The sequence below is a fragment of the Dreissena polymorpha genome, chromosome 14 (assembly GCF_020536995.1).
Source record: "Dreissena polymorpha isolate Duluth1 chromosome 14, UMN_Dpol_1.0, whole genome shotgun sequence".
Taxonomy (NCBI): domain Eukaryota; kingdom Metazoa; phylum Mollusca; class Bivalvia; order Myida; family Dreissenidae; genus Dreissena; species Dreissena polymorpha.
The window spans coordinates 3,383,379-3,406,024 of record NC_068368.1 but is presented as its reverse complement, the minus strand read 5'-3'; the positions used below and the strand labels follow the sequence as shown (position 1 = coordinate 3,406,024).

General features: G+C 33.6%; 1 protein-coding gene across 2 annotated transcripts; it reads right to left on the bottom strand.

Annotated features, from left to right (window-relative positions):
• Nucleotides 1-1,426: 1,426 nt before the first annotated feature.
• Nucleotides 1,427-21,941, bottom strand: LOC127858357 (uncharacterized). Of its 2 annotated transcripts, XM_052395420.1 has the most exons (9): nt 21,441-21,941; nt 8,130-9,262; nt 5,825-6,182; nt 3,873-5,283; nt 3,345-3,510; nt 2,891-3,020; nt 2,451-2,486; nt 1,823-1,888; nt 1,427-1,522 (listed from the first exon to the last, which is right to left on the bottom strand). In XM_052395420.1, exons 1-3 carry the CDS (start codon nt 21,752-21,754, stop codon nt 5,902-5,904), a joined length of 1,728 nt encoding a protein of 575 aa, XP_052251380.1. In that variant the 5' UTR covers nt 21,755-21,941; the 3' UTR covers nt 1,427-1,522; nt 1,823-1,888; nt 2,451-2,486; nt 2,891-3,020; nt 3,345-3,510; nt 3,873-5,283; nt 5,825-5,901. The 2 variants fall into 2 exon arrangements, with proteins under 2 accessions (XP_052251380.1, XP_052251379.1); XM_052395419.1 differs by having other exon boundaries at nt 3,345-5,283.
• Nucleotides 21,942-22,646: the final 705 nt, after the last annotated feature.

Genomic DNA, 22,646 nt, shown 5'->3' with positions numbered 1-22,646 from the left:
ATATTTTTTGTTTACGCTAGTCGCAGAGAAATTTACATTTCATTTGCGTAAGTCCAGATGGCTTGCTTAAATGTACGCATGGAAATGATAAATTGAGCGTATATTGATATTTCTAATGCGTATATTACGCTGATACGCAGCTTATCTAGAACGCTGAAAATGTTCAAGTGGGGAAAAAATGTGAGAAACAATTTAAAGCAAGATGGACTTTGAACAGGCACATCAAAGACAGACATGAAATTCAACATAAGTGACAGGGTGATCATTGCATGTTCAGTTTTTGCACAACATCTGCCAAGCTGCATGGTGTACCGATGTTGATGATCTGCCAGAAAGATCCTGTTCGCAATGACGGAATTCATGTGGTCCAGAAGATGGACTTCGCTTCCGTAATATTATATGTGAACAGTATTTAGATTGTAAATTACAAATTTAAATGAACAAAAATAAGCCACATCCCCTTCCCATTCTTGTTGACATACCCTTCCATTTTTTGTTAATTACATCTGATACAGATAAGGATAAAACAAGTCCATAAAATGTGTGCTAAATGAGACATAGTTGATTATATAGGCTACAGGGCCGGGGGACATTGACAAAACAAGTCTTAAAAATGTGTGTTCATTTACATCTAAAAAAGACAAAACAAGTCTAAAAAATGTGTGCTGAATGAGACATAGCTGATTATATAGATTTGGTGGCTGGGGTGACATAGCTGATATTATTGGTTTCAGGGCCAGGGAGCATAGCTTATGTTATAGGTTTTGTGGCCAGAAAACATAGCTCCATGAAATACACATGCATTCAAATATCAAGTTGCTATGTTCAATATTGCAAAAGTTATGACCAAGGTCAAAAGTTTGGGACAGAATGACAGAGTGACAGAATGACAGACAGGCCCAAAACAATATATCCCCGATCATTCGATCCGGGGGCATAAAAACTGTTGCAAAAATGTTAATTGAAAAACTAACGAAGAAACACTAACTAATGGGTCATTTACAATTTAAGCTGTCTCTCATAAAATTGTATCTACATATCAAGTTTCCTCTTCTTAAAGGCTCTCATTTCAAAGCCATTACAGCAGCAACAGTGCGCTTGATTTGGGCTGAAAAAAGTTAATGCATACCTTATTCATGTATGCTTTAAATCTCAGGACATTTCGATTTAAAGTTTTCAATTTAATCAAAGTTGTTTGTTTACACAAAGTCATGGAATTTTCTTATTGAGTTACAATATTTTGTCATGCATTTACTGACAGGAATGTGTAATGTAAGGTGTATTGTGTAAATGACTTCAATAGATATTGAAAATGAAAAAGCCGGTCACGTGGACGGATTATACAATCAAAGTGCAGCAGCATTCAAATGAAAGTGACAGAATATGTAATTATAATAATTTAATAAATAATTTAATAAATAGTGATCATTGCTTATGGCTTGAAAACAATATAAATCGATTATTAAGGTTATAATAATACCTTGGCATTGTACTGGTTGTTGTTGTTGAACATGATTGGACTCTGAAATAAAAGTTCTGTCCATAGATTTTGCAACAAAATGTGATAGTTACACAATATGTTGTAAATTGTAAAAATAACTGTATAAACTGTGTAAACGTGTCATTTTATAATGAGATTACTTAAAATAAATAAAATCAGTGAGCTTTAATACAATTATGTGCATGTATCACTGATGCAAACTGTAATGATAGTTTTAATGCATTGATTAACTGTTTATATGTCATTTACCTTCTTTAAAACACTGACGTGATCAGCTTTATGCAATATGTTTTACGTTCTTGTATTGAAATTGTATCATACCTTTGAGAAGGTGCTACTGGCATAAGATCCATTACATTGAAGATTGGACCATCCGAGTTTGATGTTCTGAAGCAACAATCAAATAAAAAATGCATTTGAGTGGTAGATGGGAATTTGTATTGATAAGACATATATGCACTGACGCGAAAATTTTGCAGTATTAGTTACATATTATTTACATTGTTGGTAACTAATTTATACTTAATTAACATGGGCAGTAAATAAACTATTTAATAGCAAATAAATAGGAACAACTACTGTATGGGTTAGGCTTAGCTATTTAATTGGATGTGATTTGCATGTATTGGATGTGATTTGCATGTATTGGGTGTGAATTGTGTGTTTAAAGTAAATGAGCTGTTTGTTGCCACTAACTAACCCACAAGAAAATGATTTTTTATTTGAATTAATTTTAAAAAATTTATAAAAATCTTAATTTTCTATTTAGTTTTTTTAAACTTGGTATTTAATATGTAATAGTCGAGCTATAAAAGGCTTAATGGATACAAATTTTCTTCGGCCTACCTATCCTTATTTAGTTTGGCCATTTTAGCGGAAAAGCATGTTTTTGCCGTTTAATTATAATAAATGAATTTTTAACATAAAAATTCCAAGAAGAAATATCCACCGTTCTTCAGTGTCATACAGGTCGGACTGTTCAGGACTGAAAAAAAAACAGAACATATATCAACACTTACCTAGTACTCTATTTATTCCGTCATTTTCTCTTTTTTGTATAACAATTATAATAAAACACAAACAATCTTTTAAAGCAGGTGTTTGCTTTATTGAAAAATGTGGGTATAAAGAAGTTTTTTTTCCATTGGTGCTAATTCTAGGCTGCTGTGAAGATGGGATAAAGTGTTATTTTTAATTATACAGGTACAATTTTTTATAGGGAAATACTGTCTATATGACCCTTTAAGTGTAGGAGCAAAACATAGCGATATACTTATGCAAACAAATGTTTTGTCTTATATATGAGCATTCGTTTTTAATTGTCCATATTGATCTGTACATTGAGAATCAGGGAAGTGATTTATTTTAAACATTTTTCTTGAATCTTACTGGATAAGCGAGACCATTGTCGAGTCATATGCAGCACCTGCCGCACCGACAACTGCTTCGCTCTGCTTCCCAATGACATCTATTACTGCCTCTGTCAACACTGACAGGGTCTTTCCAATCGGACCACGTCCTATTGATTACAGTTCAGCATATATATGTGTATACATTAATACATTATTTTATGAAAATAAACACATCTTTCAGCTGAAATAATTTCAAAATATTACTGAATGTAAGTACTATAAATGCTCTATGACATTTAATAATTTCATCACTGTAAATGTGCTTAGAACACTTAAATTACACAAGCTTAAAACTGTTTTGCACCAGTCCTGTTACCAGTAAAATAGTTAATATTCATAATCACACAATCAAAATGAATTGTTAAATAAAAAGTTTATATTGTCTGGTTGGAATTAGTAAACAATGAGTTTAACATTTAAGTTATTAGAACCTGTCAATGAGATTTCGCTTTGGTAGTCCATGTATGCATTCCGGCAATCTCGTTGAAGATTTTCCATTTTTTTCCAAAATGGCTGGGTCCCGTTTGAACCGGGCACTGGCATTAAAGAAATCCGCAACTGTCACCCTAAGTGCCCTCTTGGTTGCTTTACTGATTCCTGTTATCATACAAACATGATACATATTCATCTTTTTTATTTATTATATACAATGAATTATGCTCAAGTTGCTGTGATTCACGGATTTATTAATAATATTTGTAAACGATGGTTCTATTCATGACATTTTATTTAACATTAAGCATCAAATGTCAGATAGATCCATTAGAACAATTACTTATTTTTAAACATTCATTTATATGTTTTGTCTTTTTTATTTGATTGTTCATTTCAATTTTGTAACATAATGCAATGGCTCTATTCACATATTATTACCATTCAGCTCTCTGAAATTGTAAAACAAATTATTATGTCGTTTGTGTCTAAAACTACATTAAAAAATTAAATAATTTTACACGTACGGTTGCTAAATCTCGCCTTGTGCACCTTGTGGAATGGCACTCCCAAGTCTATAAAACGGGATGCGTTTCTCCCATAACTTGAGCCAATAACATGGCATCTTGGAGAGAAAAATTAGGTTTTCGCTTCTTTTTCTCTTCCATTTTGACAGTCTTGACAGTTGCCGTCTGCTGTAAACATCCGGTTTCGCGTCAGTGCTATTTTAAGATCCACCAAAAAACCCAATTCGCCGACAGAAGGGAATGACAAATAAAACATTGCATTCATGCTAATTAAATTCACGAGCATTGTATGCATGTTATAAAAGTTACTCCCTTTATTCACTTCATTAAAAATCCGTTTGAAACGCACAGTGTGTTAAAAAGCAAAATATAAATCAACCGATGTTCTGTGGATATCGACAACCGCCATTTTTTTGTGTGCCGTGAAATCTCGTGGTATGTGATATGACGTCATCGTGATGCTATTTATATGTCAGGGAAACCGGGGATGTCCCTGACAACAAACTTGAGTCACTACTTAGGCGATTTATGTTTCACTGAGGAAAAAATAAGCACGAGACAAAAACTTACCTTATCTTTTTCCTAAGGAATTTTGAGGTTGAATATTTAAGGGAAAATCTTGCCTTAGGTGATTTATCGAACTTAAGTAAATAACTTAGTAAATACCTAAGGATCTGTGTGGATACGGCCCCAGAAGTAATAAATACCACTCTTAAACAGACTTAAAGTTAACTTGAGCCTTGCTCTGGGATAACTTGGCTTAATGAATGTGTATAGTGTCATCCCACAATAACCTATGCAGTCCTCACAGGCTAACTTGAGACGACACTTTCCACCAAGACTTGATTTTTGTTAAGAAGAAATTTCCTTTAAACCAAACATTCCTCAAAAGCAGAAAGTATCATCCCTGATTACACTGTGTGCACTCCACACAGGCTAATTTGTGGATGGCACTTTGAATGCATTAAGCCCCCTTTTCCCAGATCGAAACTCACCTTGTATCACGTTCCGAAACAGTGTAACAGAGTGCAGGCGGACTTATTTTGAACCTCATTCTGAAAAAACAGGGCTTTATAAATGTTGCACTACGTGTTGTCCCTGATTAGCCTGTACAGCCATAAAAAAACTTTCACGCACACAACACGGACAACACCTCCCGAATAGACAGATTTTTTTAAAAGAGACTTCCATAGCACAGGCTTATCTGGGAAAACACTTTACACAAACAATTCCATCCCATTTTCCAGAGCAAGGCACATATGTATTTTGAAAAACACTCAATAACAGACTGGAAGCAGACTTACCTTGGGTAGAATGTTGCTGGATGTCTTAGCCTTTGCCTCGTTCTTGTCAACCTCTACTGACTTTGACGACTGAGTTGACGGGACGGCCTCCTGTGTTGGTCGAGCACCTGACAAGAACAAGGGAGAAAAATTGGGCTTACAGGCTTGCGAAATATGAGTGTGTTAACTTTCTGTACACATTACTCAAAACATCAAAATATATTCCTCCAAAGATGACTAAAAGATTACTAAAACTATTTCATATCTGATAAAAAAGGATTCATCAATATACATTTATAACATGCCATGGTATATATAGAAATGAATGTCTAAACTTAGAATTTAATGCTATGTACATGTGCATCTATCTACAAACATTAAATGTGTAGTTGAAATTCTGTGTGTTTGCATGCAAACTTAACAACAACTTCTGAATTAAAAGACAATAATGACACAAATGTTATGACAAAATAACATAATATGTTTTTGATCTAATCTAAAAAATACTTCATATTGTACAAGCAAATTAAAATATATGTAAATAAATTATTTGCATCTTCAAGTTCACATACACTTTTGTATTGTAACATAATACACTACAATTTTCCTATGCTCAACAACAAAATGTCATTGAAATATGAATCACTAATTACAACAACTAATACATACATGAACACCCTGTTCCACTTCGAACACCAGGATGTTGTCCCCAACTTGTCCCAAAAGGATGGAAGATGTTGTGCTGCTTAGCAGACTGACGCTGGTATCCACACTTCATCCATCTCTGTAGCCAGAGTGGCCAGCTTACTCCTCCCCTCCGAGTCCACCTGCACTAAAGTGTTGGACAGCAATCCACAGACCAGCACCTGGCCTGCAGGAGTCACATGAAGACCATATGGGTGCTCTAGTTCTGTGTCTGTGTATGCAGCCAGGGGTGTTCCATCCCTGGCCAGGGTGAGGAGCTTGTCAGGGTTCCAGCTGGTGATGTACAGCTTGTCCCCTGTGGGACTCACAGCACATCTGTGTACTGCAAAACAGAGTAACATCAATATACTGAATTACTGTACATTTTAAATAATCTTATTATAAAACATACTGCAGTGATATTGTATTACGGATATGTTGCTATAAATAGGCATTTACACATCTAAAATATATACATACATTCCAATAATGTAATAGTTAAGTGTGACATTAAACTTCAGTAGCAGTGTTATTATGTAGAAGTTTGACAAGCTGAAATGTGACTGGTGAGTTAGAAATGAAGTGTAGCACAATTAAACAGATTGAAACAATTACACAGTTCAATCAACACGTATATATATATATTATGTTACTATGCAGCATGAATAGATTTCCCACACATGTATACATGTGATATCTATGTACTGACATGAGTGAAATTTACAAAAAAGCAGACATAATTCGTGCATGTGCCGTGTTACGACGTGATTTGTGTTTTTCAAGTGTTTATAACAAAAAAAATATTTTAAACAGCAGTTATTGACAATTTTCTAGCTACATTCTTACCGAACCAATTACAACAGCAAAATGTTTAAATTAATATAATAATTTAATTAATTAATACATACTTTTGAACACTTCATAAAACAATACAACCACAATGGTACATATTTTATGTGGTGTTATGAAATTGTTCAAATTATTAAACATATTGTACATGTACAATAATTTAACAACCACAAAAATGAAGACAAGGTCATAACGTGTGTCTTTCCAATGAACTCAATTTCTATTTTTAGACATGTCATGTAACGACAGTCAAAATACTTCATTACTCATGTTTATAAATCAATATTTCTGAAACTTCGTTTGGCTACTGTAGCAATTAAATTAATGAACAATTACTTTATAAATCATGGGGTTTTCTGCTATGTAAAAAAGGCCTTAAAACGGTACCAATCCCAAACCAATATTGTAAAAATATTCCCAATTTCAAAACAAAAATATGTGTTGAATTAGAAAAGAAGTATCTAATGATTCTTAGTCCCCAACCAGTGAAACCGGAGAGGGACTTATGGTTTGCGCTATGTGTGTCTGTCATTCTGTCACACCTTTCTGGATCCTGCGATAACTTAAAGAGTTAATATTTGTACATGAAACTTGAAACATGGACAGATGGCAATATGGAGATTATGCATGTCATTTTATTTTGTTCCTATGTCAAGAATTATGGTTGCTATGGTAGCAAATAGACTAGAAATATTGCTGAAAATGGTTGATCCTGCGATAACTTAAATAGGTCTTCATATCTTTTCATGAACATTGAAAAATGGATAAATGGCAATATGAAGATTATGCACGTCATTTTATTGTGTTCCTATGTCAAAAATTATGGTTGCTAAGGCAACAAATAAACTACATATATTGCTAAAAATGGTGGATCCTGCGTAGGTAGGGGACTTTCAATGCTTGGCAATAGCCTTGTTATATCTTATTGTATTTAAAAGTCATCTAACAAAGTATATAACTATAATTTATTTGATTTTATTTTCCAAAATGGCAAAGTACTGGCCTAATGTGACAATATTTGTTGATAACAAAAATCCTGTCAGTCCATTTAATTGATAAACAATTCCAAATTTGCCGTTTTATCGATCTAAAAAATCCCGATATCTCAACATTCCTTTTTACAAAATTGCTATGCAAGTATTTATATTGACCTTGCAATCAAGGATAACCCACGAAAGTGCAAGCACTTATTTCCATTGGGGTCCTTTGATTTTGCTGAAGAGACATCAAGCAGAAGAGACCGTATTGAGACACAAGGAATCCGGGTGCGAAACCCTAGCTCTTTGCGAATAGATCCCTTGGTTCTTTTACGTGATCAGTGTATAGCACCGATACACGCGAGAATTACCTAGGTTTCATACCAGTACATCTCTAGTACATCTGCTAGAAAACCCCTGTAATAATAAGAATGTTATCAGGATGAATCCACGGTTATTCTTACCTGTCCATTCATTTGATCTGTCCTCATAGAGTATGCAGACTTGTTTGCCACTCAATGCGTACTTGAACAGTGCAGATCCAGAGCAGATAAACAGTTCACCCTGGTGGTGGGCAATATCACTACATCCATGTTGTAATTGAAACTTCCTGCTCAAAGCAAGCTGGCTCTGGGTGACTGTGATAAACTGGACCTCATGTGTGTTACGTTCATTATCCACAGCCACTGCAACCTCACTGAGTGTGATTAAACACATACTCCATGGTTCAGCCGTCATATCCCAGTGACTCACCACCTGGTACTGGTCGCTCAGAAGCTTGACTTTATTATTACTCCAGTCTGCAACTAGGACCTGTCCACCTGGGAGGACACAGATGGCTGTGATAGTGCATGTGGCATTATCACTTGGTATTGCCACAGTGTGCTCAGACTTCCCCTGGGCAGTGAACACATGGTTATGCCATAAAACTCTCACAAGACTTGACAGTTTATACAAGTATTGTTCAATGTCAGTGTAAGCTGGCATACCCTCTACAAGCCCCCCCAGACAAGACAATTTTAAGAAATAATGCCCGGTTTCTTGTATGGTATGGTTTAATACCGAACATTCAAGTTTTAGACTGTTTTCATCCAGGTATGTTTCTACTTGTTGTATTTTGTCCATGCATTTCCGGCTCGCTATAAAGCAGAGTTTCTTCTTGGTGTATAGTTGACAGCTGTATAGAAGGAGTTCATGGACTGCTTTTAATTCATGATGATAACGAATGCATGTTTCAACACCAGTCTTCAGTGAAGCTTCAATACTTATTAGTTTATTTTTTGCTTCATTCAAAGTAATATTCTCTATATCAAACAATGTGGAATGTATTAATTTGTGGATTTTATTTTGCTCAACTTTAGGCGTTTTCTTTAAAGTGCTCCTCACGATTGTGTCCATAGTGGATTTAATTTTGTTGTTCATTTTCTGTACCATGAGTTCTTGCCCCTTGTATGAACTCTTCAGATCCTGGATTCCAGATTCACAGCAACTCTGCATATTCCTCAGTTTTCTCATATTGATCAGAAGCTTCTCAAACAATTCTTGTACCTCTGCTGGCTGTTTCTTGGATGATCTAAGTTTCATTTTTTGGCATTTTCTGAAAGAAAATATTGACTGCATTATAATTTAACAAGAAGGCACTCACCATAGACTAAACTGTTCTAAGAAGGAAGTGTTCAAAAGGTCTCACAATGGACTGACACGGAAAACTGCCCAACAACTGCCATCCATGTTTAAAAACAAATCACACTCATTTTCAAAATCAACTCAGATATCATAACAAGTTTGAAATGTTCACAACAAGTTGCAAGATACGTGGGTCAAACAGGTGAGTTGTCCTGTTTACAGATTAGTTTATTATAGCCATATAAGTTAAACTGCTTAACCCCATGGCAAGTATGTATTTCAATGGACCTAACTCGTATCTTGACGCTACAGGACCCTGTTTCCAACTTCTCCAAGATATATTTGGGACATATCTACTCACTATCTTACATACAGATTATATCTAGAATGTTCACAAACTGTTTCTTAAATGTGTTATGATTACACATTGTTTAACTACACATGACTCCGTTTTGAACTCACACTAAATTAAAATGGCCTAATTTCTGACAAATTTATTCGAAAAATAGTACAAGGAATGTTTAAGCTTCTTCTTAAATTTGACATTGTAACTAAGTCTTTGATCCCACATAACCCAGTTTTAAATATGGCAAAATATCATTCTAACACACATTCTGACTAATTTTAATGAACATTGAACTGTAATAAATGTGGCATCTTAAGTGTTGACAAGATTTTTTCTTTAATATGATCTAGTGGCCTAGTGTATAAACCCACGTGACCCAGTTTCAAAGTCAGCAAAAATAGTATTTGGACAAAGCGAGGGCTGAACGGAAACAATGTGTAACTCATTTAGTATTGCCATATTCTTTGAATAAATACCTTAAACATGGTTTTTGCAAAAGTTTTGTAACTTAGATGGCCTAATTCAGTGAATGGAAAACTATTGTAACATGAGTTACATACATTAATCCATTATCTTTTTTCCTACGAAGTAGATACTTGTTAATGGAAAACTGTACTCACTTAGCACTGCACATTCATTGTGTTTATGAATTGAATGATGTAATAGCATTATGATGATGTCATTCAACTTAACATTGCTTAACCTTGAAAGGCAGTAAAGCATTTTCCAACCAAATAAATCAGAATCTGATGTGCATAGCTCCTTTAAATATCCAAACAGCTTAGATGCAACCCTTTTAGCTTGGAACATACATTTTATACTCTCCAAAAGGCGTTTAAAAATTTACTTGAAGGGGATCAATCCATGTTATCTTTACTATGGGAAACGGAGAACCATTTTACACTTCTCTTGCAATTAAAGACAGCAGTGGTCTATTTTTATTCGACGCCACAACCGTTTACATGAATGGCATGCCAACATCAAATGAGGCAGGTGTATTGTCATCTCACCACACTATTAAACATTTAAATAAATATATTAAACAATTGCTAGTGACACGGATGATCATGACCATCCTATTAGTGACTCTGATGCTCATATCCATTTTATTAATGGCTTTGATTATCATAACCAAACTGCTAGTGACACTGATGATCATTATCATTATATGTGTGACACTGATGATCATGACCATCCTGCTAGTGACACAGATGATCAGAACAGTCATATTCGTGACACAGATAATCATGATTATCATATTAGTGACACTGATGGGCATGATGATAATCACCATACTGCTTGTGACCCTAATAATCATTGCAATTAACATGATTTTGATAAACACAATACTGATCATTATGATCATGATGATGAAGAATTTGATCTAGATTGTCATCAGCACAATCGGGCTCATTTCCAATATAATGATGAGTGTATGCAGCAGGATGACCTGAAATATGTTTTAAAAAATCATAAATGATAGTGAAGAGTTATTATAATTCATTGATGAAAGTGCATTCAATGAATTTACTGATACAAATGATGAGCAAATTAGTGACAGTACCTGTATTGACACTAAAGTGAATGTAATCAATAATGCAAACACTAATGTTGATAATGCTCTCTTAAAGGATGTTGATGAGGATGATCTTCCATTAAGTCATTTAATTAATAAACATAACACAGTAGTGTCTAACAATGAAGCACTAACTATAAATACATCTGTGCTATCGGCCGCAACTATAGGGGATAATTCATTGGTAGGGAGGGAGGGAAGAAGAAATTGGAATAATTTTCTGAAAAGGAGACGAAATCAGGGGCTTGAATACACTACTGAGATGGAAAAACACGTAAAGGCTAGGGAAATAAAGTCAGGCTGTGATACTAGATGCTGGTATCAATGTCATCAAAACTTTTAAGAGACATAAACAATTTCACGGATTCTAGCAACTTTCTGATGTCAATAAGTAGAGAAATTTTATTTCAAAATTTGCAACCCAAAAATTACACAAAAAATTGCTTCAGAAACCAAAAAGAAAAATATTGTTCATACAATCTTCCACACAAAAATCATGTCAAAGAAAGTGTGAAAATCATTTTTTCTTGCCACCCTTTCAATTTCCGACCATTTCATATAAACAACTCTTAAGAAAAATGAACATGGGTATTGTTGCTGAAGGCAGCAGTGGAAAACATCACAACAGACCACACGTAAGAAGTCGATCACAACTTATATTATTAAGTAAATTTAAAGAATCTTTCCCCAAAGTCGAATGTCATTATTGTCGTAAAGACTCTAAAATATAATACATCAGTCCTGAAGTTAATGTTACAAAAATGTATTCCTTATACAAATAATTTTACCCTGAACACATTGTGACTTCTGTAACTTTGCCAATTTATCGAAATTCCATTATATAGACACAACCATGCAGTTCACACACACGCACGCACGCACGCACACACACACACACACACACACACACACACGCACGCACGCACACGCACGCACGCACACACACACACACACACGCACGCACATACACACGCACACACACACAGATGTATAATCAAATGCCATGTTATGACACAAAAAAGAAAGAAATATGTTTGGACTTCAATTATATACTTAAATAAAACGTTTGAACAATTATAAACATTAATCAAACGGCCATGGTATTAACTATTTTAAGCAAACAACAGTAAGATTATTTTATTTATCTATAAAAAGTTGTACAATTAACCAGTTTAGTATTTTCTTTTCTTGATATTTTGTTTTCGATTGAATTTCCCATGCTACGCAAAGATAATTATTTAGCACCATTATTGAAGGTAATAGACCCTTTCTCTTGCATACAAATATATAATTTTTAATTTCTAGGATAAGAACATTAATATTAGTCATGTTAATACTTGTACACCCAAATAACATTGTTTGACATGTAATCTCAGTAGGTTTTTGCACATAATGTGACCTTAAAAATTCTACAATATAATTTACAATTATCTTTGTAAAAAAGCAGTCCCAGCATCTATGTAATACGGTTTCTTCATGTTCATAACAGAAGGAACATAAATTGTCATGAACAATGTTCAGTTTAAATAACAACGATTTGGTGCCTATTATTTTGTGAACAATTATTGTCTGGAACCACTGCGTGCATGTGTCTCTTAGATATAATACAAGCAGGACATGCACTTTTGTCCATTAAACGTTATTAAAAAGTGTATTTCATTTTGAATGGCAAGTGTGTACATCTGTATTATAGCTAAAACATTTAAAACAAGTTTGTTTTGATTGTACCCAGATACTATGCTATGCAAGTAAAATGATATATATGCACATTGTATTTGAGACTTTTTTATAAATGGATGTCCTGATAATCTGATAACTTCCTTCACAGTTCTGATTAAACTTCAAAAAATAGGTTGTTAATTTTAACACCAATGAGATTTTCTCATACAGATTGTTTAAAAAATTATCCAGAAGTGCACAGTATATCCCTTACATATCTCATTCCCCTATCATAAATATTTTTATTATACATAATATTCATACCTTTCTTACAATTGTGAGTATAAAAAAGGCATATCAAGGATATCTTCACATTCACTGACGTTGTGTTTATTAATATACTCAATGTTACATGTAGGAACATCTTTCCAAAAACAATTTTGTTAACTTATCATATTTTGTCTTTGTATTTTTTTCCTAAATTAAACATTTTTTTCACATCAAACATATAATATACTAGTCGGAAACATTTTCCATTACTTGAAACAATTTTCCTTATCCATGTCATTTTCATAGTTTTTTGAAAAGCATATATCTGTCATGGCAACTCCTCCATCATCATATGATTTACTAGCAATAGTTTGTTTAATTTTAGCATACAAAATTTGAAAACATGCTATTTGTTTGTTTGAAAACTGTTTCTCCTGGACTAGTAAGAGCTATTAACAGGTGTGTTAAAAGGGGAAGTAATAGTGAGTTAATAACAGTTATCTTTCCTAGGGGTGTTAACGTTCTTCTTTTCCAAACAAATATGATAATATGCAGCTTTTCAAGTTTATTCGAGACGTTAAATTCTATCATTTTCTTTAAATCAACATCAAATAATATTCCAAAAACTTATTTAGTTTGTATTGATTGCATGCTAAACTTTTATCCATATAAGATTTGTGTTGTCATTATTGATTTTCAATCCAGAACATAAGGTAAAGTGATTTAATAGATCTAGGGTAGCATGGATGGAAACATCGGTACCATCTAGTAAGAGAGATGCATTGTCAGCATATTCAATATTTTATATCACTACACCTTTAATTGCATTACTATTTGTGATTGTAATTGCCAAACCTTCAGCACTAAGAATACAAATACAGTCAAACTAACTTAACGGCGATCTGAACATAACGGTTGCCTGCAGCCAACGGTCACTCTATTTTATTCTTGAGAATAACGGTCACTTGTCCGTAACGGCCAACGGCCACTATATTCCACTCCGAAATTCATGTTTGAACTGAAAACAACGGTCACGCGTCAGTCGTCTCGAGTTGCGAAAATAAAAAACACAGCACAGGATGCGTCCGTCTATTTTGCGGGTAAATCATCTGATAGCGGTTATTCTTTGTGATAGTTCTATGACCGGAGGTCATGTTTGAACTTAAAACAACGATCACGCGTCAGTGGTTTCGAGTCGCGATAACTATGAACATAAACGAAACAGGTGCACGTGACAATGAAAATGTGTATAAGTAGCAATTATCGGCTGTATTCACAACGACAAAGCATGAGCGCGTGACGAAGTCAATAAATCTCTATAGCTGATTAGGTGTTAAAAACAACACTTAGCTGGCGAGTGGTGTTATAAGGCGATAAAAGTATTAGTGATCGTCTATTCAGGACAAGTGTACACTGAATTGGAACTTTTATAACAAACAAAATATTTTAACATGATATTTGCTTCTAATTCTTTGAATTAGAACGATACGGTTATACCATACTGTCGGTTTATGACAATGAATCAGCTTTTATAATTGTTAGGACGTGACGTTAATGACACGCGACAATCTTTATTTAAAGAAAACACATTCAAATGAATGTTATACGAACTCTCGGATTTACTGAATGAACGTACTATCGGTTTATGACAGCGAATCCGCTTTTTAGACTTGTTTGGTCGTGACGTTACTGGCGTCAAACGAGATGCATGAGTAAACAATTATACTAGCGTTGATAAAGTCATTTATTTAGTTTAACAATATGAAATTAAATCAATTGATAAGATATTATTCTGTATTATTCAATGTAAGTTAATTATGTTATTATGATTCGTTATCGGCAATGAGCTTTTGTTTCACACTGTATGCAAACGACTGGGTGGGGTAACTACGTAGTAATACTACCAACTAATCAACCGTCTAAAAAATTTTATCCGAAATCAACGGTCACCTTTGGACAACGGCAACTTTGGTCATTTCCCTTGACTGACCGCTGTTCTCAGGTTTGATAGTATAGGAACTTATTTGATCTCCTTGTCGGCAGCCTCTTTCAATGGTAATAAACTCTGATAAAATTGATTTGAATTGCCGTCAAGGTTTTATGTAGGAATAGTGCAATCCATTTGTTCAATGTTGTACCAAAATTAAAATAATCTAGTGTTTTTTTCTATAAAATCAAACTCAAGGGTATCGAATGCTTTTTCAAAGTCGATGGTAATCAAGAGTCCAGAGATATTGTTATCTTCTGAATATTGCATAATGTCATATAAAAGTATGGTTTTCTTACTAATATATCTGCCTTTAATAAATCCTGTCTGATCTTTAGAAATAAGACTATCAAGGATTGTTTTTATCTGTAAGCAATAGTCCCAGCTGCAAGCTTGTAAATGACATTTAAAAGTGTTAATGGGTTTTTGGTTTTTCAGAAAATGTCTGGGTTTATTATCTTTAGGTATATATGTAATTACACGTATACTTTGTTTTTGAGTAACTGACATGGTTCCAGAGGTAAAACACTAGTTGAGGCTTCTCACTATAAAGTGGCCTAAATATTTCCAAAAAAAAAATGATGCTGTAAAGCCATCTGATCCTGGGCTTCATATTTTTTTAATAAATTGATATTTCCTTAAGAGTTAGAAAGCCTTCTAAGGATTGAGATTGTGCAGTACTTAATTTAATTGTGTTTATGCCTTTAAGGTCATCATGTACAGTGTACGAGTCGTTGAACATTTTTGTATATAATGTTTTGTGAAATTGGGCAGTTTCTTTTAAATTGCCATTATTGTCAAATAACCGTTGACCTTCAAAGTTTTCAATAAAATGGATGTTTTTACTAGATGCATATTGTGTTTCTAAGTTACAAAAATATTTTGATGTTTTTTCGCCGTCATCAATCCTCTTTGCCTTAGCTCTAATGAAAGCGCCTTTCATTTTCAAATTCCGTATGCCTTAGAGTTTTTGGTGCAAAAGATTGAGCTCTTCAATGTTTTCATTTGTTAATTTGTGTTCAATGTCTTAATTTTTTTTTAAATATAATATTATATTTCTTTTCTGCTTTAAGATTTGAAGCTCGAATATGATATGGTTTTAGCTCTGATTTCCATTAATTTCCATTTATGGTTGCCATAAGTCATTTTCTATAATATTAAGATAGTTAATGTTATACATAATTAAGACATATTGCTGCTTAATTTCTTCATTTTTTGTTTAATGAATTGAATATATGCAAGGTCATAAAGTAACGAAGTATTAACTTTCCACAGGCCATGTCCGTGTTCTATATTGCTAAAATTCAACTCCCAAGTAATAGGGAAGTGATCTGATTTGTATCTTGCGTGTTATTCCGATTTCCTGATATTCTGACTAAAATCATTAGTTATTCAAAAGAAGTCTAATCTGGCTTGTTGGATAGTGTTAGGCTCTCACAAGATGAATTATTTAACATCACCGTTTATTACTCTAAAAGTGTCTATTAGGTTTTTATCATTGATTACAGAAGATAACAATTCCATCGACTTCTTCTTATTATTAATTGTTTTATTCATACATAGTCCTCTTGAATTGGAAGAGCCAAAACTAAAAGCATTCACCATTCTTATGTGAGTAAATTAGTTTTTCCATTAAAGAAGTGAAATGAAAATCCTGTAAGCAATATATATGGGCATTTAGACTTTTTTAATATGTAAAAACATCAGCTCTTTTCGAAACATCATTTAAACCTCGACAGTTGTATGATACAATATTTAACTTGTCCATTCTCAATACACAATATTACATTTAAGTTAACATAACATATACAAATAAAACAATTATCCATTACAGCAGTCCATGCACAATGCACCATTATAGTAAATAAACTTTAGAATGTATGTTCATCCAAACAAACAAAAAGGCAATACAAACACGCTAAAGTTCTCAATACTTTCGTTAACTTAGCACACATCATGGCAAACAAAAACAGATAAACGTAAAAAAGAGACAAGGGGCAAAATAGTCACAAAACCAGGTTTTCAATTTGAAAAAAAAAGTCTGATAAAGGGAGACAATTCAACATGTGCATTGTAACTGTACGTTCCTAGTTACCCCCCTTGTTTTAAATTCAATCTATTTTTAGTCGTGGCGACTTTGATTTCGACCGAATCATAAAATCCCGTCAATATGCGTCAGGGCACTTGGTTACAATCATTTTGTGAAAGTTTCATTGAAATTCTTTGAGAAATGAAGGAGGAGTTGCGCTTGGAAGAATTGTTCCGTCCGCCCGCCCGCCCGCCGACAATCACCAATCTAATTACCAGTTGTTTACTTCGGAAAACCTGGTCAAAAATGACAACACACGTGAGAAATAAAGCATATGCAGTATACAAACTGTGCGCGACAAATTGCCATAATTATAAGACATTAATATTCGGTATCTCAGGTTTTCAACATTTATTTTAGAGATGTATTTATATTCATAAAAGTGGTGCTCCATATAGTTTAAACAAAGAGTATATTATCCATGTGATTATTATGTTTAGTAAATAATTTCACTCCATTAGGACAAGCACAATTCATTTAAATTGGCTTTTGTAGTCCATTATAACTATACCAATTAATCTGAAAGTTTTAAACACCGAATATAACATTGCGTTATAGAGCCCAATTAAAGACCAGTTTGACATACACACAATGTATGCGTGCCATACAAAAGTGTCTTTAGAACAAAGGGAAAGCATTGAGTTAAATTGCAAAAATTATATAGAAAAAAAATATATCTCGTGCTAATTAAAAAAAAGATAGAAAAGGATGCACAATCCAACCAATCACTTGCTTGTGATTCTTTTGACCTTCAGCAAATACTTATAACTCCTACAAGTTTTGAAAGTTGCATATACTACATGCGCAGACTTAATACATTTATATTTTCAATGCATGATTTAGACACCAGAGATGGTTTTTGTTATGTATGAAATGAGATTGTTTCAATAAGGGGGGGGGGGCATGTGAGGTAAGCTCATGTGTGCTTTGTTCAATAATACCATGCTTAATTATATTTTCTTATAAAGTGTCATGTTTTTAAACATTAACACTGATCTAGTTGTGTAAACATTTGAAAACATATACACACAATAAAACAATATGGCTCTACAATAGCATTTAATTTGTATAATTATCATACATAATGTAATAATTTTAAGTATAACTTTGTTGTTATAAGGTATGTATTGGGTTTATACATTAATAACAAATCAGTTATATATATAACTATATATCAATTTTCAGTTTCATATCCAGTAGGGATATGTAGGACTATGAAAGTATATATCAATAACATGAATTTTATGTAGCTGTTTTTTTTGTTTTCTGTATTTTGTATGTTGTAATAGTTGAAGTTAATAAACATACAACATGTTTTCTAGACATTGTTGATAATCCTCCAATAAACAATGTCTCATTATTTAGTTTCAGTGAAACACATTTAAATGTAAAGCTGCACATACAAAAAAAATCATTAATATTTATATTGTAGTTTGAACAGATTACAGCGGAAAAGTGTTGTAAGTTGATTTACAACATTTTACCATTAATTTATATACTGAAATTTGAACAGTTTTCAGTGGAAAACTTCTGTAATTTAAAATCTATCAAATATAATTTCTAATATTATCTTTTAATCATTTGAAATAGTTCCAATAGTAAAACAGTTTTTTTTTACCGATTTGGGAATAGGACCGGGTCCCTATGGATTGGGAAAATTCGCGGCGTTTTAACTAAAGTTGGGAAATTTGTTTTGTTGTTGCTGTTTTGCTAAAACATGCTTCGAAATTGTGGAAATTGTTTGTCCAGTATTATATTTACTTAAATTGAACTTATATGGTTGGGAAATGAAACAAATATTGAGATCTAAAAAAACTATTTGTTTTTGTTTTGAAATCTTCCATTGGGAATTTTTAGCTCCCATTTGTGAAATATATATACTCTTTTCCATTGGGAATTGGTCCGGTTACCGGACCCGATTTTTAAAGAAAAAAAAAACACAAACTGTTAAACAATGCAAAATTACCACTTACTGGATAAACACTTTATTAAAAATAGACTTAACTAGAGCTCTGTCACAGACGTGATGAAAACCCCCACATGCCGCATTGACACAGACTATTTTGCATGTCGTCTACACAAAAGCAGCAGACACCATGCTCAATGTTTAAAACGCACTAATTGACCCCGTGACCTAGTTTTTGACCCGGCATGGCCCATATCCGAACTTGACCTACACATCATCTAGAAACAACTTCTGACCAAGTGTGGTGAAGATCGGATGAAAACTACTTGAATTAGAGAGCGGACACAATGCTTAATGTGTAAAAGGTACTAAGTGACCCCGTTACCTAGTTTTTTATATGGCATGGCCCATGTTTGAACTTGGCCTAAAGATCATCTAGATAAAACTTCTGACCAAGTTTTTTGAAGATCAGATGACAACTACTTTAATTAGAGAGCAGACACCATGCTCAATGTTTAAAACGCACTAATTGACCCCGTGACCAAGTGTTTGAACCGGCATGACCCATATTCCAACTTCAACTAGACATATCTAGATACAACTTCTGACCAAGTTTGGTGAAGATGGGATGAACGCTACCTGAATTAGAGAGCAGGCACCATGCTCAATGTTTAAAACGCACTAAGTGACCCCGTAACCTACTTTTTTACCTGCCATGACCCATGTTTGAACTTGACCTAGACATCATCTAGATACAACTTCTGACCAAGTTTGGTGAAGCTCCGATGAAAACTACTTGAATTAGAGAGCGGACATCATGCTCATTGTTTAAAACGCACTAAGTGACCCCGTGACCTAGTTTTTGACCCGGCATGATCCATATTCCAACTTGACAGAGACAACATCTAGATTTAACATCTGACCAAGTTAAGTGAAGATCGGATGAAAACAACTTAAATTAGAGAGCGGATACTTAATACGGACCGACAGACCGACTGACAATCTCACTCCTATATTACCCCCTAAACTTCGTGTGTGGGTGTATAATAATGTAAAAAACAAGATTTCACACTCTATTGTAAAATTAAAAGTGAGTTACAACAATTTTCCGTTCAGCCCTCAAAACGTCCTGACCATGCTTCAAGAAGACTGGGTTATATATATATATATATATATATATATATATATATATATATATATATATAAGACTGGGCAATACATGTGGCCTATAGAGTGTTCACAAGCTTCTTCTTCAATCTGACTTGATGACCTAGTTTAAGCCCCATATTACCCAGTTCCAAATCTCGGTTGAGTTATAAATGGAACAGGTTCTTAAACAAGTTTTCCTATAGATTTGGCAATACATGAAGTTTCTTGAGTGTTCAAAAGCTTTTCCTTTGATATTACCCTATGACCTATTTTTTTAATTCTGCATGACCCATTTTCAAACTCAGCTGAAATATCATTCAGACAGATGTACTCAACAAGTTGCATGATTATTTGACACTAAATGTAGCCTCTAGATATCACATACTTTTTTGTTTATTTGACCTAGTGGCCTAGTTTATCACCTAATATGAACCAGTTTTGAACATAGCCGAAAAAGTATTTGGATAAATGATCAAAACTAGTTTTATGATGATTACTCAATGAATGTGGACTCTTCAGTGTTCACAAGCTTTATCTTTAATATGAAATGGTCACCTAGTTCTTAACTCCATGTGACCCAGTTTCAAGCTTGCCCGAGATATCATTGGGATAAAATTTCTGAACAAGTTTCACGAAAACTTGGCTATAAATGTGACTTATAAAGTGTTCATCAGCTTTCTCTTTAATTTGACCCCGTGACTGAGTTTTAGATGCCATAAGACGACACACATAAGGCAATCGCAAAAGTTTTAATAAAGGGAGCTATAAATCACCATATTTTGGATTCTCCAGGAATTCAAAACTGTGTTTATTTTAACAATCCTATAGAGTCACCCTACAATGTGTCATACTACCTACGTTGTATGAACTGCTTGCCCTAATTTGAAACCTTACCACAAATCTATTAAACACCATAAGACTGCTGTACATAGCCAATTTTAAACCAGAAGCGTCATAAGCAAAATGTTTGTAAACACAATACAACATAACCTTGCAGTTTAACACACGAGTACATTTTTAGTAATTCGACTATTTACGTCTGTTTAAACCATAGGACCGTTTTAATTCTTGGAAAATTAAATTGACCCGAGCTGAAGATCACTAGTTTGACAAATAAGGAATACCTCAAATTATGTGGTTTTAGAGGATTGTTTAATGTTAACATACCTGTGACTAAAGGAAACACATTTTGAGCAGCACAGCTGACTGTGGTTTTTGCAGAACATTTCAATCTGTTTATGAGTATGTATTTCACACATTATTAAAACAGCCTCCAACTCCTTTGAAACTGGCCAGTTCTTCATATTTCCCCGGTCGTGCTTAATATGTTTTCTTAATAAAAAATCATGTTGCTTACAGCACTCCTTGCAAAAACACTCATCACATTTTTCACAGTAATACACTGCATACTTTTCAATATTCTTGTTATCCTTGCATGATACACAACAAAAGAAGGTAACCCGATCAGAATATGTCGCCATTTTGTTAACAAATTGTCAATAAAGTAATATAAAGCACTTGTATTCGACTGCAATCTAAATCTATACTCCTTTCATAATGTAACAAAGATGTGTTGTCACTTTCATAGCCTAGCGCCCACCGTGCAACAACAGATGTCTTTAAATCTCAATGTAACATGCACAATCTGAAAATGACTTGCTACATTAAACTACCTCTCCATGTAGATTAGCTTTGAAAACTTTATACCTGCTATATCACGTGACACAAAGTTTGGTCGATATCGAGCGTCATCAAGGTTTAAAGGCATTTATTCAGACTTTAATGTGTACCAGATAGACTTTTGATTGAAAGAAAAACATTTCTAAAATTTGTTTTGTAATGATGTGATATTGAATCTTGAAATTTGAATAATGAAGGGACTTCAATAAGATAAGTCGGTCAATTGCATACCATTATGATTCACAGCTCTTGAAGGGACACACTAATAAATCCAGCCTACTTGTAGGAAGTGAACAATACACTTTAAAATTTGAGGACGTTTAAATGTCATCAAACCTATAAGCAATTGTCTGTTCTCTACTTTGACGTAGTAATAATATATTATTATATTATAATATTTTTTCCACCAATGCAACAACTAATAATAATATCTTTTTTTATTGAAAAATAATTTTGGTAGATGATTAAAAAAGTAGACCGTTCTATTGCATGCTATCTAAAGTTATTTAGTGCAACACTGACCTTGGACAAAGGGGCCCAAAAGTAAACCTCATACAAAGAGTTTTTGTGCGTAAACATATTTATGGACCTTGTTTGGTGACCTGAAATGAATTTCAATTTGCGTCTTACTTAACTGAATTTTCTCTAAGTAACACACGGGTTTAATCACATTTCAATGCTCATCAAAGTTAT

Bases quoted from the DNA above. Each gene is read 5' to 3' on its own strand.
- LOC127858357 (XM_052395419.1), bottom strand. From the start codon at position 21,754: ATGGCGACATATTCTGATCGGGTTACCTTCTTTTGTTGTGTATCATGC. The intron at 9,263-21,440 runs GTATGTTAACAT...ATTTTCTTTCAG, and splicing joins TGTGTTTCCTTTAGTCACAG to AAAATGCCAAAAAATGAAAC. The intron at 6,183-8,129 runs GTAAGAATAACC...TCTGTTTTGCAG, and splicing joins CAGATCAAATGAATGGACAG to TACACAGATGTGCTGTGAGT.